Here is a 19,884-nt window from a genome sequence, read left to right as displayed (position 1 = left end):
CAAGGGGAGGAAGGAGAGTTTCTAAAGATACGGAGTAAATTCCTGAGGTGGCGCCTGGCCTGATTCTAACCCAGTCCAGCCAGCCCGGCGGGTGGAAGGAGGCAGGACCCTGCTAAGCTGCCTGGGAGCCAGTTCTCCATCCTGGGCCGGGGTGTGTTCACTTCTGTCGCCTGGCCGCCTAGAGTTGCCTGCCCTTGTCTGAGAAGGGTGTGGGGCCATTTGTCCATTTGTCCAGCGGGAGAAAAGAGGTCCCTGCCAGACGGCGCGACTCGCGGCCTCCTCCTGCTGCTGTCCCTCTCCGCACTGGCCATAGCAGCGCTCTCAGAGTGGGGGACAGGCCCCTCTGCTCCTCTGGCCCAGGCATCTCCAGAAGCCCCGGGAGCCCCCCACTTTGCTCCTCTGGGCGGCTTCCTGGGAAAACAGAAGAGCTATAGATCCCGAGGGTCTGGAGGGTATAGAGTCGGGGGACAGGCTCCGAGAGCTAGGCTGAGGCCCGGGGTGACCTCGTGGATCCTTAAATAGTCACGAGGCCTTGGCAGTAGCTACAATGAGACTGACCCTCAACTTGCTTCCGTTTGCCCCTCTCGCATTTTCCAAACCCACCCAGGCCTCTGAAGCTGGGCTCAGAGGGCCAGTCCCCGTAGCGAGGAGGCCCGCCTGCACAGAAGCAGAAGTTGAAGCAATGTCCCCAGGACCTGGCAGCCCCCTCACCGGGTGGCAGTGACTGGCACCCACCTGTCTCAAAGAAAAATGGGTGGGGGGTGTCTACCCATCTCCCCGGGGCTGTTCAGGTTCCTGAACGGCACGGGTGACAGTCCCAGGCCAGTTGGCCACAGCGTATCTCACATGTCGAACAGGTTGTAACAGGTGACATCAGGGGTTCTTCTTTCTGGAGAGGCCAAGGCTGAGGGGCAGCCGGAGGCACTGTCATTCAGAGTCCTTCCCCGTGGAGGACAGAGCTTGAGGGAGTAAGGAGGTGCAGCTGCGTGAGGGGCTGGAAGTCTGAGGCCAAGAGGAATTTTGTTTGCGATGTCCCGCTCTGGGAGTAGTTGGCCAGGGGAGCCCAGGAGACGGCCTGCCTCTCAAACATTTAAAACGGGGAGATTTCCACCTGACGGGGAGAGGGCAGACATGATGCCCAGGAGGGAAGACTGGCTTTAGTCCAGACCCGGGATCCACTGGCCCGGTGAACTTGAACTGTCTTTTAACCTCTCAGAGATAAAAACGGTGTCTTAAGGGGACAGAAATAGAGATGTTTTATAAAGCAAAAGAAAGGAATTTACAGCGTAAAGGCTGGAGACCAAAATAGATAATAGGATTCCCTGAACAACCCCAAGAGGGAGAAAGTCTGCTAAAAATAGAAACACTGAAATACGCAAGGAAGAGATGCAGAGCCAGCCGGGGCTGGGACTCCAGGTCAGGCCACCCGATTCACTCCTCTCAGGACCGATTTCCCGTCTGACCTCCCTGCCTTGTGTTTTCCAGAACCATGTGAGGGCCAACCCAGGACGGCGGCGTGGATGAGCGCTCAGAGGATCCGCCTCCTGGTCCTTGCCCCGCTCAGCATGGAACAGAGGAGGCCCTGGCCACGGGTGGAGGTCGACAGCCGGTCTGTGGTCTTGCTCTCCGTGGTCTGGGTGCTGCTGGCCCCCCCGGCAGCTGGCATGCCTCAGTTCAGCACCTTCCACTCTGAGAACCGAGACTGGACCTTCAACCACTTGACTGTCCACCGAGGGACGGGGGCAGTGTATGTCGGGGCCATCAACCGGGTCTACAAGCTGACGGGCAACCTGACCATCCAGGTGGCTCACATGACTGGGCCGCGGGAGGACAACAAGTCTTGTTACCCGCCCCTCACCGTGCAGCCCTGCAGCGAGGCGCTCACCCTCACCAACAACGTCAACAAGCTGCTCATCATTGACTACCCCGAGAACCGCCTGCTGGCCTGTGGCAGCCTCTACCAGGGCGTCTGCAAGCTGCTGCGGCTGGACGACCTCTTTATCCTGGCGGAGCCTTTCCACAAGAAGGAGCACTACCTGTCCAGCGTCAACAAGACGGGGACGATGTACGGGGTGATCGTGCGCTCCGAGGGGCAGGACGGCAAGCTCTTCATCGGCACGGCCGTGGACGGAAAGCAGGATTACTTCCCCACCCTGTCCAGCAGGAAGCTGCCTCGCGACCCCGAGTCCTCCGCCATGCTGGACTACGAGCTGCACAGTGACTTCGTGTCCTCCCTCATCAAGATCCCCTCCGACACCTTGGCCCTGGTCTCCCACTTCGACATCTTCTACATCTATGGCTTCGCCAGCGGGGGCTTCGTCTACTTCCTCACGGTGCAGCCCGAGACCCCCGAGGGGGTGGCCATCAACTCGGCCGGAGACCTGTTCTATACCTCACGCATCGTGAGGCTCTGCAAGAATGACCCCAAGTTCCACTCCTACGTGTCCCTGCCTTTCGGCTGCACGCGGGCTGGGGTGGAGTACCGCCTCCTGCAGGCGGCTTACCTCGCCAAGCCCGGGGCCTCCCTGGCCCAGGCCTTCAACATCAGCAGCCAGGATGACGTGCTCTTCGCCATCTTCTCCAAAGGGCAGAAGCAGTACCACCACCCGCCCGATGACTCCGCCCTCTGTGCCTTCCCCATCCCTGCCATCAACTTGCAGATCAAGGAGCGCCTGCAGTCCTGCTACCAGGGTGAGGGCCACCTGGAGCTCAACTGGCTGCTGGGGAAGGAAGTCCAGTGCACCAAGGCGGTAAGGAGGCGCGCACCTGCTCTGCCCCTGATGCGGAGCTCCGGCTCCGACTGCCCAGCCTGTGCTCTGTTGCACACCCAGGTTCACGTCATCAGGTGGTGACCAATCGCACCGAGTCTGACCTACACCAGACACATGTTTGTTGATCCACTGAGTCATTCCAAATATGGTTGACCCTTGAGCAATGGGGTTGGGGCACCGACCCACTGTGCAGACAGAAATCCACTTATAACGTTCGACTTCCCAAAAACGTAATTAATAGCCTAGTGTTGACTGGAAGCCTTGCCCATAACATAAACAGTTGATCAATACTTACATTTTGTATTACTGGATATTGTATTCTTAAAATAAAGTAAGCTAGAGAAAAGAAATACTAAGAAAATATAAGGAAGAGAAAATACATTTATAGTATTTATTGAAAAAAAACACGCATGTTGCTCAAGGGTCAACTAATATATATCTATATCTATATCTATATCTATATCTATATCTATATCTATATCTATCTCAAGAGCCTACACAACACCAGGCACTGCCGGCTTCAGTGGTGACATGAACAGCAAAGCCCCCTACCCTCATGGAGCTTTCATTAGTGAGGCAAGACAAAATAAACACACACAACATATGTAGCCTGTCAAATGGTGATGATGGCTGTAGAGAAAAATAAAGCAGAGGAAGGGAAGAGGCAGGCCCTGAAAGGGTTGATTCATTGAGAAATGGGGCCTTTGAGCAAAGACTGAGGAGGGTAAGGAAGCGAGGCATGTGGGAATCTGGGGAAAACATTCCCGAGAGGGAACGGCAAGGGCAGAGCACGCGGGGCATGCCTGGCGTGTGTGGGGACCGGCAAGGAGGCCACTGCAGCTGCATCAGCGCATGTGGGAGAAGGAGTGAGAGAAGGTGAGGCGGGCGGTCAGAGATAACAGGATCAGATGGTGTCTGTGCAGAGGCTTGTAGACCACTGGGAAGCCAAGTTGGGGTGTCGGGTAGGCAGGTGGATATGGAAGCCGGAGGAGAGGGAAGGGAATTGAGCTTGACTGGTAGGTTGCAAACTGGGAAACATAATCCGGTGAAGGGAAGAGAGGAGGAGAAAGGGAGCTCCGGATCCAGGCCAGAGGGCAGCAGAGACAAGATAAGCAGTTGCGAGCACTGTCCTGTCAGAGAGGGTCCCAATAGAATATTCACCAGCTTTTCAGGTGGGTCCTTTCCGGGTCATGGTCTCTACTGATGGGTCAGTGTCAGAGCCGGGGGCCTTTGGTCAGTGCAACTGGTCCTGAGGTCAGCCATGACATCACTTGTCTGATTTTGCTGCTTTTCTGGGCCTGGAGATGAAACACAACTGAGGCCTAGATATATCTGATGCGGGTCAGAGCCTCCTTGTCTTGGGGCTTAATGCTTAAGGGCTATTCTCTGGCCCCCTCCTCCCTTCCCCTTCTAAGGGGGTCTAACCCAATAGACTAGAAATATGCCAGGGGAGCATCAAAAATGCATGACCAGCAATATGAATGGTCAGGGGGGCTCTAAACCACATGACCAGGGATATGCTAGGGGACAACGGTTACCCTGGGACCAGGTCTTTGTTTTCCCAGTTTTGCCCTTTGCTAGGCACCTGGGGCTTTTTGTACCTGGCTGTCATCCTTATTCTACTCATGTCTAACTGCCTACCACAAGTCCAAGTTATTTCTGTCTAGCCACGCTGCTTTAAAGAAAGCCACACTCTAAGATCTCACCATTTGAGCAAAAGTGAAGGCGCATCAGGTGTTTGGGAGGATCTGACAGTTTAGAGGACAGAGAAATGTCAGCCATTCCCAGGGGTTTAGACTGAGAATAAACCGTTTTCCTCGTGGTCTGGAGATTCTAGAGTCAGGGGGGATGGTAGAGAAACCCACAATCACCAGCAGACTTTTGCTTCTGTCATCATCTCTCAGAAGCTGGCTTGGACTATGGCTGTGTGCAGACTCTGCAGCTATGTCAGCCCCAGGAGACGGTGGGAAATAAACCGAAACCTTGACAGGGACTCGCAGAGTTGAAAGGAAGGTTGATGATTACCTGGTCCACCCCTTTCACTTCACAGATGAGAAAACTGAGGCCCAGAGTGGGCATGTGACACATCAAGGTCAAGTGGCTAGTTGGTCTTAGAGACAGGACTATAATCTAGATCTTAGGAGTTTCCCAGGGCCCCTGCTGCCTGCCGTGTGGGGATGAGAAGGACAAGTAGAAGATGTAAAAGGTAGTAGCTGCTCCTCTGGCTCCATTCCTAGGCACAAGAACTTTCCACATGGGCTCCCATGGTGTGCTGGTAAAGTTTAAACAGCTAGCTCTATGCAGGCTGTGGTGGTGGTGGTGGTGGTGGTGGTGGTGGGAGCCTTGCCTAGAAGCATTTGCTAATGTCCATGGTGTGAATGCTCCCACCACAGCTGATTTCACTCCACCAGTGTGATGTCACTGAATGCAGAGATGTGCCGTCAACCCTCAGGGGCTGGCTCCGGCATACCCCTGCTCCATTCCCTCCCTTCCTCAGAAGCTCATCCCTTCTGCTGGAGCAGGGCTTGGGGTGTGGTTGTGGCTCCATCTTACCAGAGTTCAAGGTTATCTTCACCCTAAAAGTCAGTTCTCTTTCCTAAAGAATACACACACATACACACACCCTCACATACACACTCACATACTCACACACGCACACACACACACGCGCACACACACACACACACACACACACACTCACACTCACACACAAGGGCAGCACCACCATTCCTACCAGCAGCAGGAGCACAACTCCCTCCAAAACACAAGTCTCTGTTCCTGTGTTTCTCGGGAGGGAACGGAAGGAAGACCCTGGTTTAGCCAGCACATGTCCTAGCTTATACGCCAGTTATTTTAAGGACAGGAGGCCGCTGACCAGTGAGGCACCAGCCAGCTATTTCCTGGGAAGGGTGAGAGGAGGAGGTTGAAGGGAACAGGTTGCAAGTTTTTCCCTGACGCTTTCTACGCGACAACAGTCATTTCCTTCCTCCTCTGGGATGCCTTTCCAGACCCAGAAGAAACAGCTGTCACAGGACCAGGCTCTCAGCTGGTCCAGAGTGGGCAGCCTTTGCCTGCAGAATTCCAGGTGTGCAGTCCACTGAGGTGTTTCGGAGGGCCCGTCACGGCCCAGCCCCAGGATGGGCACTGGGCAGAGACCACAGGCCCTTTGGCAGCCCCTGTCCTCAGGAAGCATACAGTCTTTTTATTTACGTAACTGAATGCGATCTTAGAAATCATCAATTTAACACCCCCCTTTAACAGCAACCAAAGAGGATGCCACTGGTCCAAGTTGATACATAGAGGTACTTAGCGGTAGAACAGAGGCTAGAACTCGGGGCTTCCTACTTTCTGTCCAACTCGTTTTTCATTGGTTTAAGGTGATCTTCTTTCCAAAGTGCCCTAGTCTCTGTCAATAATGAAAATATAAAAATGAATGGAAGTGCCCCTAGTCTCTCCTGAAAGATACACAGAGGCACAACACCACTCCCTTCACCACTGGTGACAGGGCGGCTGTCACCTGGACAGGGCGGAAGGCCTATACTGGACAGTGGAAATCATTACATAACTTCAGACTCTCCTGCCTGCATTGTTTCATTCGCTCTTCAGTCATTCTCTCAGAAAGGTGGGCAGGTGGTTTGACAAATGAAGAAACTGAGGTTTATACAGATTAAGTGCATTTTTCAAATTAAAATTTTATGTTCGACATTAAAATGACCCTTTCCAATCCATCCCCCGTATAGAAAGTGGTGAGTAGTTGGCTTAAAATTCTTTATGCCCAAAGGGAGGCGTGGCATCCCAAACAAACAAGAAATCCTCTCCAGGCTGGTAGAAATCCTAGGATGTTGCCTCTGGACCGAACCACTACTGTCTAAATAGAAAGATGACCAAAATGGCATGTCCACCGAGACATTAAAATGACCAGAAAGTGAGTTTAAGCCATCAGCTTTACAAATTACCCTGGATCTCTTGATAGAAAGGGAATGGTGACTGCAGGTGAATGAGGAAGGTGGCTGGTATCACCGGATGCCCCTGTGGGACACATGGGTCAGCTGGTGAGATGTTGTTTACAGCGAGTGTCAGGGCCCTGCTCCTGTGTCACACCTCGCCGAAGCCTGGTCCTAGGGCTGGGGCTCAGGGGTGGGCTACAGACTGATGGCCGTGACTCTGCTGTTGTTCACCCCAATTTCCTCCCCTTCCCTCCAGCCGGTCCCCATCGACGACAACTTCTGTGGATTAGACATCAACCAGCCGCTAGGAGGTTCCACGCCGGTGGAGGGCCTGACCCTGTACACCACCAGCCGGGACCGCATGACATCAGTGGCCTCATATGTTTACAACGGCTACAGCGTGGTGTTCGTGGGGACTAAGAGTGGCAAGCTGAAGAAGGTAAGAGACTGCGAGCCCGCGGCCCTTCAGCTCCTCAGCTGGGAGCCCCTTCTGGAAGGGAGCTGTTGGTGGAGACTGCACAACAGGCCACTCTGATTTCCTTGGCAGACGGGGTCGGATAGCGGAGTTATTTTTGTGGCTTATCTTCTAGCTGTTTCCCCAGCCATTCGTCAATGGGTGTGTAGGAAATGCAAGCGTGTTTCCCATTGCCCACCCTTCAAGGAATTAGGGAGGTAGGTTTGCCTAAGGGAGAAAAACACTCCACTCTTTATCTCCAAGTCAAGAAGAACTGATTTGATTATTTGATTCTCGGTATTATAAATCGCCAACATCACAAATTCCTCCCCACGGCCCGGAGAGTTGATTGTACTGGTCAAAAGCCTTTGTTGAGTTCAGAGCATCTGGCTGAAGCAGATGAGGGGTCTCCATACTTAGAGGTCTGGTGCTGAACCCTCCAGACCTCTAAGGACAGGGCAGATGGTGGGGCTGCCCTCCGAGGGCACATGGTGCCTGGGGAAGACACCATCCTTCCGTCTCTCCTCTTTGGGAAATTACAGAGTCTTCTCCACTCCTCCACTCCCACCCACCCCCAAGCCCTGAGCTTCCAGGAGGAAGTAGACATCTTAACCCCTGCCTGCCCTGGGCACCTCTGCCAGCGGGAGGGCCAGGGCTGTCTGGGCTAACAGTGTGGGCAGCCTTGTGTGCAGCAAGCTTGTAGCTGCTTGCCTGGTGCTTGGGTGCGGAGACCGGTCTGGCTCATTATGTGGGATTACGGTGGCCACATTCTTTCCGGTCCCAGCTAATCCCCTTTCCCTAAACTTACCTTCCTGCCGCCTTTCTCCAGCCCTCCCCCCACCCGTGGATCACAGCAAATGCGGGACATCACCACGTCTCACCCTTGATGTTGCCATCACTCCTGTAGCTCTTCCCTTCTAATCCATTTAGAGCCTGGGAGAGATGTTATTTGGGAACGAGGGTGGCAGGGTGGGAGCCTGAGGAAGAATTTCCGTGATCTGCTTGTTCTGATCTGCTGCCAGAGGAGGTGAGAACAACGGGCCTGGGTGTATGTGGAGGTGCTGAACCCTCCAGACCTCTTCTGGTTCTCATGAGACCAACGCCCTTTGGCCCTTTCTCCTTTCCCTGTGCTGTGCCCGCTCCTCTGCCAGGGGCTGTGGATCCTGGCTTGGCTTTTAGACACATGGAGGGGAGGCTAAGTGTGGTCCCTGCTTTCCCAAAACGAGGGAGGAAAGGAACTGCCTTATGAGATTCCATTAAGATTTAACAGTGATATATTCCGCCCGCTGGTGTGGCTCACTGTCGACCCATAAACCAGGAGGTCATGATTCGAATCCTGGTCAGGGCACATGCCCGGGTTGCAGGCTCCTTCCCCAATAGGGGGAGTGTAGGAAGCAGCTGATTGATGATGTTTCTCTCTCATCGATGTTTCTATTTCTCTACACCCCTCCCCTCCTCTCTCTCAAAAAATCAATAAAAACATAAAGGTGATGTATTCCACCAGACAAGGTTCAGCTTGGACCTGGCGGCTGGCTGCTTCCCTGCTCAGCAGCTTCCTGTACTCCTGTACGGTTGGGTAGACTGCTCCTTGCAAGGGGGCTTTGGACCAAGGGGCTTATGGGAGCTGAAGTCCAGCCTCAGCTCTCCCTGTCAACCACGCCCCCGAGAGTATAAACATTCTCCCAGAGCGGCTGCTGTTACTAGTCTCTTTGCCGATAGAGACCACCTTTTTCCTGAAGTCCAGCCTCAGCTCTCCCTGTCAACCACGCCCATTCTCCCAGAGCGGCTGCTCTTACTAGTCTCTTTGCCCATAGAGACCACCTTTTTCTAAACCACACAAGGGCTGCCTGGGGCCAGCAGTAGCCACAGGGTTCTGGATCACTCATGCAACTCCGTCTCCTTTATCCTCTTGAAAATTTTATTAAAAGCAGGGGCCATGCTTTATTCATATTTATTTCCTTCTTTCTCCCTAATTTTTCCCCATGTATAGTCACACATGGGATAGCCCTCAACAGTGTTTTTGAAAAATAGAACCATCCTCTAAGGAAACTTAGAGATCATCTGGCCCAATACTCTCCGTATTCAGCAGGGAAACTGAGGCCCAGGGAAGAAAAGTGACTTGTCCAAGCCTAGAGACTAGGCCAAGTTGCTTCTTGCCTTGACACCGAGTTTGACACCATTTTTTTTACTTAAGTCTAAGGAAACTTAGAGATCATCTGGCCCAATACTCTCGTATTCAGCAGAGAAACTGAGGCCCAGGGAAGAAAAGTGACTTGTTCAAGCCTAGAGATTAGGACAAGTTGCTTCTTGCCTTGACACTGAGTTTGACACCATTTTTTACTTAAAGAAGCAGCCACAGAGCCCAGGGATGGATGCTGGGAACAATCTTTGGGGGCAGACTTGCTGTGGGGGGAGGGGTCAGCCAGGGGCTAGTGCCTCCACTCTTTTTGGTCTTGGATCTGAGTTAAGGAGTTAGTGTTTGCTGAACGGACGGATGAGGACTGAATGAAAGAACGACCTAGCCAGACTCAGAGGGCCCCTGTGTTGACCTTCCCCATGTCTCTGTGTATCTTGCACAGCACACAGCAGGGGCTGCTTGGGGCATCTTTCCAGGCCACACACCCAAGCGAGCAAAGTTCTCCAAACCCTGGCCGGCGAGTCGTTATGGAGGCAAGTCAGCCGGTTCAAGGGCAAGGCTGGGAGTGTGGCTGCCCTCAGCTTGTTCCAACCTGCAAGTTGGCTGCTGCTTCTCACTCCTCGCTGTGCCTTTCGTTGACTCTGTCTATGAGCTCATAATACCCCTCCCCTTCTCCTCTGTGCAACTCGCCCTTCCTTTCCTACCCACACTCCTTTGAGGCACCTGGTACTCACACCCCGGCTCCCGCTGGCCTCCCGCTGGCCTCCCGCTTACCCACCCATCCCTCTCCAGAGAAACGGCCCATGATGAATTTATGGAATGTCCCCAGGAAATCTTACCATGGCCCAGGCCCCATAGTTCTTTCAACACAGGAAGGAAAATAAATAAATAAATAAAATCTAGCTAAGAGCATAGGGAGGGGAGGGAAGCAGGCGGTGTCAGAACTATGCACTCTTTCCCAGCCTGAGCAGGCGTCTGCCAGACTGCCCAGCACTCATCCATGGCAGCTCACAGGAAGGAATAGGATGTCCCTGAAAGGGGAAGTTTAGAGGAAGCAGAGACTCATGACAAGTGCATGACCATGAGGCCACTTCCTCTGAGCCACAAATATGCAGAAGGGCCAGGAGGAAAAAGGACAAGTCCTCAAAGCCAAGATGGGAGATGTGTCATGCTTGCCCAGGCCGAGGGTCAGTGCATGCAGGTGACAAGAAGACAGGTGAAGCTTCGCCACTGGGATGGAACAATTCCAGAAACACCAGCTGCAATAGAGTGGTCAACCTGGGAGTCTTTATCAGGGAGGACCTTCACCAGGCTTGACTTAAGGACTGAGACAGGTCCACGGATGAGTTGGGGGTATGAAAGAAGGGCACTCTAGACCTTGGGTGCTATAGAGTACATGGGGCGCTTGGAGGACTTGGTGGAGTGGAGGGCAGAGGTAGTGCCGAGAGGATCCAACCCCTAAGAGAAGCAAGTGAGAAGGATCTTGGGATTTTCGCTGACCACGAGGTTGACAGGCGCCAACTGCGTGATACAAACGAGCAAAGTTAATTAGTCTTCGCCACACTGACAGAAGGACAAGTTCTGGGTCATGAGAAGTAGGGGCTCCACGTTGGAGATAACATTGTAAGGGGGCCTTACGCCCACTAAAGTGTGAGATAAACAAGAGCTGGGGGGATGTGGAAGTCATGCAGTATGAATACTGTTAAAAGGATGTTAAGCTAAGAAGAGAAAAGGAGGAGACTGTTTTGTTCAGATACTGTAATTTACTGAGCACGTATTATGTGTCATGTGCTATTCTAAGAGCTTATATCTACTAACTCACTCGGCCCGTATGTAACTCCATGAAGTAGGTGCTATTATTATCTCCATTTTATAGATGAGGAAATGGAGGCCAAGACAGGTAAGGAAATGCAGCTAATGCCCCATAGCGAGTAAATGGCAGACCCAGGATTGGAACCTTGATCATTGAGTTCCACAAACTGCATGCTCAATCATTAAGCTGTGGAGGACGAATTAGACCTATTTGATGTGGCCCCAGAGGGCAGGACAGGGCTATTGTATAGGAGTGACAGTAGATAGCTTTCCACTTAAAAAAAAAAAAGGAAGAGGTTTCTTTTGGCCAAACTGTCCCATAATGGAAAGAGTTGACTCAAGGGGGAGTGAGCTCCCAGTCATCGGAAATATTCAAGCAGAGACTGGATGGTCACGGATCAGGGAAGCTGTAGCGGGGCCCCTGCACTAACCACATGACCTTTGTAATCCTGTCCTCGGTCTTTCTCTGCTCCTCTGGTGGGAGTGGGTGACAGGGCGGGCAGGCTATGGCAGAGACAGGAGCAGAGAGGGAGGCCAAGGCCCCCTGGGTGCGGGCTTTGAAGTCACGGCTGGGTTCGAGCTTGCCTCAGAGTGTGATGGAAAGCCCCTCAGGGTCCAGGAGTAGGTGCTTGGCAGCAAGAGGGATCGGCTTTGCCAAGGTGACGAGGGCAGGAGGCCCCGGGCAGGAGCCAGGGGAGCGACAACAGGCTGTTCTGGGCCGGTTCACTGCGATGGCATCCCTCCCGGCTAAGAGCAGGCTGTGGGAGGCCAGAGGCCAGATGCTGGGTGCTAGCACCGAAGCAGATGGAGAAAGAGCAGTGGGAACAGCTCATGTATAGTGCTAACCACAACCTCATTTAATTCCACTTCCCGGTTGAAGGGAGGAGCCAGGTGCAAGCACAGGCCCTGGGGCAGAGGAGGGAAGGGCCAGCTGAGAAGGCAGCAGCCACCAGGACCTGGGGGAAAGGATTCCCTCCCTTCTTCCTCGTCAGGCAAAGTCCCTCTGGTTCCTTCTCTTCACCTGCACCTGCTAGAAGGGCTGGCTCGGTCCAGGCCTCCTCCGGCCCCCGGCCTCACACAGCAGCAGGAAGTGTGTTGGCTCCTCGCTTTCTGTCCCCACTGGAAACTTGCCTGCTGCTCAAGGGCTGGTGACGAGACCTCTACCCTGTCCCTTGGAGCATCTGCGCTGCGCCTTCCTCAGATCCCTCATGGCACGTCATTCTGCTATGACAGCATCTGACACAGGAGCAGCTACACACGTGTCCACCTCTCTTGAGATTCACAGATCCTTGCGGGCAGGGACCGTCCTTTCACATTTATATCACCCATCCTCACAGTCAGATCCAACATCTCTCACACATTAGGGGCTCATTAAATTTATGTCAGATTTTTGGGGGGCTTTCTCCTGACCAGACCCCTGTGTACACAGATTAGATACCAAGAGTGACTCCTGTGGACAAGGCTGGTTGGCAAAGGAAGGACGTATTGTGTGTTGGATATGCAGGACGGGGAGGAGGAGGCGGAGGCGGGAGGGATGGGGGGTGGTGGGATGAGGAATCGGGAGTGAGAGAACTGCTGTGGGTAACAGGAAAAGAGTTTGTTTGCTGGTTAACAACACTTAGATGAGGGTAGGGAGGTGCTCTCAGAAATGTTGACTGGGGTGGGAAAAGGGGAGGGCATTTATACTGTTGCTTGAGATCCCTAATATAGAATGACATAGGGGGGTGGCATCTACCTCACCCAGGCAGGGAGGCAGGTACAAAGGCTCAGGTGACCACCGCTCCGCTCTATCCCATCAGCCCCCTGGACATTCCCAGAATCCACAGAGACAGCCCTTTTCCAGTTGGGGGAAGCCGTGTGGCCTCTTTGGACATCACCTTATTTCTCATTAGCTGACAGCCAGCTGCAGAAATGCCTGTGAAATTCTTGAGGAACATTCTCTCTGCCTTTCCCTAAGGGCCATACCAACCCAAGGTCTCCAGTCCTCAGCCCGCAGGAAGCCCCGACGTCCCAATCCTATTCTTCTCTTTGTAATCTCACCAACAATTTGCTAAGCAAAGCCAGGAACAGTGTGAGCTTCTTAAGTAGCATCTTAGGCGCTGGAAAGAATCCACTGAGAGCACCAAAGTATTAACTAACTGCCCCAGGCCCCGGAGTCATTCGATAACGCTGATTACTTACAAGCTACATTTCCGTGGCCCCTCCGTCTTCCACAAATACTGCTATTAAGTGCGGTGCTCATCCCCATTTTGCAGATGTGCAAAACCGAGCCACAGAAACAGTGTGAGCTTCTTGTAGTAGCATCTTAGGCGCTGGAAAGAATCCACTGCGAGCACCAAAGGATTAACTAACTGCCCCAGGCCCCGGAGTCATTCGATAACGCTGATTACTTACACGCTACCTTTCCGTGGCCCCTTCCGTCTTCCACAAATACTGCTGTTAAGTGTGGTGCTCGTCCCCATTTTGCAGATGTGCAAAACCGAGCCACAGGGATACTAAGCATCTTGCCCAAGGTTATATGGCCCCTCCCTGGGCAGTATTGACATTGGCAATTACACTTCCTCCCAAAACACCCAGAGAAGTTCCTAACCTTTGACTTGGCTGCCTCATGGGGTGGAGTTGTCTTGGCAAACACCCGGCCAAGTTGGATGAGAGGCTGAGAAACATGCCTTTCCCCCTGTGCCAACCCCACCAAACAATAGCCACTCATTCCTCTGAGTGGAAATGATTCACTCGTCTCTCAGTGTGAACCCTGGATCCTGTAAACAGCCGGGGCTGCGGCTCCATTTCCAGGAGACCTCCTGGCTCTCCTGGGACCTGGAACTACTGATCTGAAGCCCTAACTCCCCGGGCATCTCCGCAGGACGGGGGCTGGGGGAGCAGGGGTCAGGGGCAGACACCCTCTTCTCCTTCCCGGGAGCCTGCATGGAAGAGGCCGGTGGTGGCTCAGAACTCACCACCGCAGCCCTAGGAATGAGTCTGGCTCCCTGCCCAGACTCCTGCCGCCAAACTCGCTGTTTGTTTTGTTGTTTTATAGCCCTCTTGAGTCCGGAGAACTGGTCTTCTGAAAGCTGGGAAAGGCAGCATTTGGTTGGCACAGGGAAGGAGGCATATTTACAGAGTGCCCCCCCCCCACTCTTGACCCCCTCCCCACATGACAGGTGTAGAGACGGAGTGTGGGTTTCTGTGCAGAGCCCCAGCTGACCCCAGGGGGAGGAGGCCCTGATCTCCCAGAGCCGGGCCGAAAGGGAGAAACTGAAGACTCATTTATTTTTTTGCACCTTTTTGTGCAGCTCTTCATATGCCTCAATCTTGGACAATCCCTGTAGGAGGCATCAGGCTGTGTGCTCAGCAGGCTGCTTCATATCCAAGAGTTTGCTCCTTGGAGCTCAGAGCTTCATCGCAGGACAGGGGGAGGGAGGGGTGGAGCTTACGGAATCCAGGTGACCCACATAGGCTGTGCGGAATTTCCAAGAGGCCAAGGTACTAATGTTACAGGCGCTCAGCTTTAGGAAAACACCGACCACATAGCTGCACCTCCTTTCTGGCCAGTGCGCTTCACCTGCCTGTGGGGCAGGGCTGGAAGGGATGCCAAAGACCAGGAGTCCAGTCCTCTGCCTCCCAGTAGGAATCAATTTCCACAACAAAGAAGTATGTGAGCTCATGGGATGCCTTCCTAACTCAGACCTACTAGCTGCGGGACCTCTCAGATAAAGTGTCCTCAGATGTAAAAGGAGGACAATTATAATACCTGCCTCATGAGGTTGTAATGAAGCTTAGATGAAATAATTCATTATGGAATGCAAATTTATTGAACACCTACTATGTGCCATTTTGGGGGTATAAGTAGTGAACAAAACAGTCAAAACTGCCTTTCCTAATGAAGATTATATCTTCATGTGGGAAGACGGACACAAAAAAAAACATAAACCAACAGTATGTTTAGAAAATAATTAGTGCTAATGGGGAAAAAAAGAACAGAATGAACTAATTCCTGTGAAGAGTGGTGCCGAGCTGGAGCGGATATGAACTTAAATATCATCGCTGTTGCTCCTTAACTTGTGAGCCTATGTATTTTTCTTCTATAGAGTGGGTAGTAATGAACACTTTGCATGGTTATTGTAAGAACTAAATGAAAGCAAGCACAAAAGTGCTTTTCATGATTATCACTAACATCTTCGAGGCTCCCCCCTCCCCCAAAGCCCACTCTCCTCTGGCTCCCTGGGGAAGTGGAGCTGTCATATCAGCTCCCTTTTCAGTGACATGTTTGCAAGGTCAGAGGGAGGAAGAGAGAACCCTGCCCCCCTGCCCCCAGCCCTGAGTCATGGGAAAAAATTCTGCAAAGACTAGACCAGCTGAGCCGAACTAATCTACTCCCGCTGGACATTGGCACCATGTCCCTCTGCTGCATTAGTCACCAGTGGGAGCCTTCTGAGTCCCCTGTCGCCACACAATATGTGCCGGCCCCTCCCCAGGGCGGGGCTGGGGAAGTGGCGGTTTGCTTGCAGCTTTACAGACTGGCTAAAACAGGGCCACTCCGTGCCCTTTGCACACTCCCAAGGCAACCATAATATCCTAGTGCCGCACAGCTAGCTCTATCTCAGATTAACTGTGTGATCTTGGGGGACTTCAGTTTCCTCAACTGGTCTTCCAAGATTGCTATGCACGTCAGACATGGGAGGTACAAGGCCACTACAGAGGCTGATGCATGGTAGGTGCTTAATAAAGAGCAGCCATTGCTGCTATTAGCACTCTCACCATGAGTATGACTCTCACTCGGATTGCTGCTGCCCCTCCTACACTATTGTCACGCTTTTCTTCCAAGGGCCCAGCCAGATTCCCTTGGTTTATATTACGTCATTAATCCCACAACATTTTGAATGGACAGGAAGGGTTGGGATATTTCTCCGCTCTGTTGCACAGACTAATACCGAAACTCAGATTATGGACTTACTCAGGGTCACGGGTAACTAAGGGGAAGATGTGGGAACTGGAACCAGAGCTACAAATATTTCAGGTGGAGATGGGCCCAGCACACACTTGTAGAGTCCAAAGGTGGCACAGCTAAAAGCTTGCAGCTACTTGAACTTCTCTTTTCTTCTTGTCATCACGTGTTCTCCTGCCCAGAGAAGCAGGCGCAGAGGTGCAGGTGGGGAGGGTCAACTAAGCTCTGGCCTTCAGAGTCTCTTCTTGGGATTCTGTCCCTCTCCTGCTCTCCGCTTCCAGAAAGGGTTCTGGGCTGCAAGGTGCGGCCGAACTTAGAAAATGATGCCTCTGGCCTCGTCCCAATCAGCCATCACTTGGTAGCACATTCTGGTTTTCTATTTCAACGGCTACTGCCACCAGTTGGATGTCACCACCTAACCTCAAAGGAGCAGTGGCATCACAGGGTTTAGTAACAAATCTGGAATTCTCATGCTTTACTGTCACGGTGGGTGAGAGCACAGTCAAGGAAGGGGGAGAGGCCATGCAGCTGGGACCCTGAAGAGGGTTCGGGGACCCCCCCCCCAACTGCAGAGGAGGGGGACTCTATCTCTGTCAGAATCTTCCTCTGATTTCATAGCTAGAAAGGACCTCAGAAAACTGGTCCAGCCTACAGACTTTAGGCCGTTGAGATGTGTATTCTATTTTATGGGTAAGACCGCTGAGGCCTAGAAAGGCTAAGTGATCTGCACAAAATCGCCGAGATGCTTAGCAGCAGGGGCAGGACTAAAATCCAGGTCTTTAGATTGCCATGTTTTGGACCCTTCTCTCTCCATCCAAGGGAAGAACGCTCCTATGCAGGAAACATCGGACTAACCTCTGCCTCTCCCTAGCATGCAAGCATTCCCTAAGCGGGACCTAAAATTGGTCCGGGGATCGCTCTCCCCAGGGCAAGAGTCTCACTTAGCGTCCTATCCCAGGCATGGCCATGCAGCCTTGCTCAGGGGTGACCAGCCTCCCTGAGCCCTCACCCCACATGTCTCAGGAATCTTATTAGAGCCTGGCCAGCAAGAAGGCCTGTTTAACCCCAAAATTCTTGCCCTGGGGCTAAGAAGTTCTGGCAAATCCTAACACTGACTTGGGAATCTCAAGCCTTACATGTTAGTTCTCTATCTAGGCATGCCACTTTCGGGGGGACATGAGGGGTCTATTACAAAGTAAGCACTTCCTCTTTGCTACACCCTGGGAGAAGTAGTTTGGTTTTTGTTCAGTTGCACCTCACATTGCTCTTAGAAGAGAAGGATTAACATTATGTCCATTTTCCAGATGAGCAAACTGAGCTCAAAGTTAGGTAACTTGCCAGAGTCACATTGCTACCGAGTGAAGAGCTGGAATTTGAATCCAGATCTTTCTGACCCCAGACCTGGGCTTTGTTAACCACCAGTGTTTAGCACTCTGTTGACCTTCTCGAAGATTCTGCTTGTCCATCTATATCCCACCGTATGCCCTACAGAGAGCTACCAGGAGATGCCGAGAGAGGAGTAGAAGGGCTAACATGTTGTGCTCTTTTTCAGCAAAGATGCCCTGGAAACCCAGGACATGGCAGCTGCCACCTGGGCACACGCTGCCTTGTGTCACTCCCCTCGGGCCTCCTCCTCCCGCTCCCCACCCATCTCAGCCCAGGCCACAATGGATGGGGTGGCAGCCTTTTGTGCCACACACAGTCCCAGCTGACTCCCCTTTCTCCAGGCAGCATTGTTTGCCCAGAGCTTTCTGAAAGGGAGACAAAGGGGGATTGCTGACAAGGCCAAAAGCTGCTGTGTAAAGCGTGAGGCCTGCCCCATCACCCCAGCATCCCTTGGAGCTCTAGGGCTCTTCTTCAAAGACGCTGTCTGGGATCTTTTGTGTGCCAGTCATACCCATTCAGAGCTGGCGGGGCAAAGGAGGGGGACACTGGGAAATGGAGTCATTTTCGTCTGGCAAAATTGGAAGAGACATTAATGCAATAGTTAACAGCAAGCCGCGTGGAGGGGTTGGCGGGGGGGCGGCGGGCAGGGCCGGAATGCTTGTTCTCTGTTTATGGGCTTATGCAATTCCATCAATATTGATGCCTGATGCCTTTGATTCTGACACTAATCATTGCTATGAATTAAATTTTCAGCCATATAATTAGGATTGCTATTAATAGGGCCCTGAGCTAAGCACTACGATGCGGCACGTCTCTTTCTTGATAGAAAATGGCATCCTTGGAACGCTGCTAATGGGGCGCACCTGGGGTTTGCCAGGAATGATGTGAAAATTATACATTCTATCTTGGTATCGGGCCTTCACTAAAATACCAGCGAGCAAAGGTGAGGCTGGAGGGAAGGCTCTCGCCTGCCCAGTGCTGTGGGCAGCAATTAGGTGTCTCTCACGCTCTTTAAAGTCGTTAGGAACGGATATGCCAGAGCCCGTGCTGGCCGCTCATGGTCAAGGCTCGGGCAGCTCACAGCTAGGAAGGACTCTCTTGAGTCTAACCTAACGCTAGCCAGCTGCACCTAAGAGACTAGTTGCTCTGGTAGTTTCCTTCTCAGACTTTAAGGTGGCAATGAGCCAATTCAGGAAAGAGGAACATCTCTTTATGCCCTAAGGTTGGTTGAACGGGCTGAGCCCAATTGGGCCTCCATCATGGGTAGATGATTCGGCAAGACCCCTGCTCACAACTGATTCCAAAGACCCCCCCCCACACACACACACACCCAGAGACCTCCATGGGCCACAGAGCACAGGTTGGCCTCACGCATAAAAGAGCCTGCGCTACACCTGGTGGGAAGGGATGCGCTCTCTCTCAGGGCGAGATGTTTCTCCAGGCAAATGTGCAGCGTTTGTTGACTGGGGAGCCCAGGCTTTTATGGTTATCAGGCCCCCAGTTCAGTGTTGGAGACTCTCGATCCCCCATTCACCCCCCATTTGAGTGATCATGTGTCACCGTGCACACACGGTTCTCTAACTCTTTCCCAATGGCACATGTGGTGGCCACCCCCCTCCCGCCACTTCATCACTTGGAATCATAATACACACCAGTTGGCATAAGGGATGCATTAGTCCCTGCCCTTTGACCTTCAGGCTGGAAATAATTTTTCCTTCAAATCATCATTTATTGATTTTTTCCCTTTCATATGTTTAAGTCATTGTGAGAAGACAATGGTATGAGTTCAAGTCCTAACTTCACTCTTTGTTAAGGATGAGACCCTGGCTAAGTTACTTCCCCCACTTGCAAGCTTGGAATGGAGAATTGTCATTTTTAAAATAGGGATAATAATAGCTACTTTACAAGACTTAGAATAAGGTTGAAGAATTATCTGAATTGCTCATCATAGGTCTTCTATACCTAATAACACTCCCCATCCCCTCTCTTCCTCCTTTCACATAGACCCAGATAGAAAGGACAACAGCCTAGCTCTTGGTACCCATGGCATTCCGAGGAATGCCACTTTACTTCCCTCCCATCATCGGGACAGCACAAGGAAAATTAACTCTTCCAAAACATGGAGTGAACGGGAGCATGAATTTCAAATGCCTTCAGGCTTTTTCTCCCCACCAACTAAAAGACAGAACAAGGGGCTTCTTGTCCGACTGTAGGTGCCCTCGTTTCTGCTGTTTCTCCTTATCTTCAAATAGCCCATGGTCTTAGGTGAACTGAATTCACCCATGAGCTCAGGGCCCAGAGCGCTAGCATTGAGGGCTTCGGGCGTATGGAGACAGGAGCGAGAGCATCCTCGCATCCCCCAGGAGGCCCTTATTATACAGGATGTGTATTCACTCTGCCTTCTGCCCCACACATCCCCTGTACATTCGCCC

At 52.4% G+C, this 19,884-nt stretch overlaps 1 protein-coding gene across 4 annotated transcripts in view; it reads left to right on the top strand.

Annotated features, from left to right (window-relative positions):
• The first annotated feature begins 1,471 nt into the window (after window positions 1-1,471).
• Window positions 1,472-19,884, top strand: part of PLXNA2 (plexin A2) — a 195,124-nt gene continuing 176,711 nt past the window's right edge. For all 4 annotated transcript variants that reach the window (XM_005884925.2, XM_014532306.1, XM_014532307.1 and 1 more), the window contains exons 1-2: window positions 1,472-2,750; window positions 6,975-7,157. In XM_005884925.2, the coding sequence (XP_005884987.1) occupies window positions 1,521-2,750; window positions 6,975-7,157 (1,413 nt within the window). In that variant the 5' untranslated portion in view covers window positions 1,472-1,520. The remainder of the gene's footprint in view (window positions 2,751-6,974; window positions 7,158-19,884) is intronic.

The sequence above is a fragment of the Myotis brandtii genome, unplaced genomic scaffold (assembly GCF_000412655.1).
Source record: "Myotis brandtii unplaced genomic scaffold, ASM41265v1 scaffold878, whole genome shotgun sequence".
NCBI lineage: Eukaryota > Metazoa > Chordata > Mammalia > Chiroptera > Vespertilionidae > Myotis > Myotis brandtii.
This window is presented reverse-complemented; position numbering and strand designations above follow the sequence as displayed.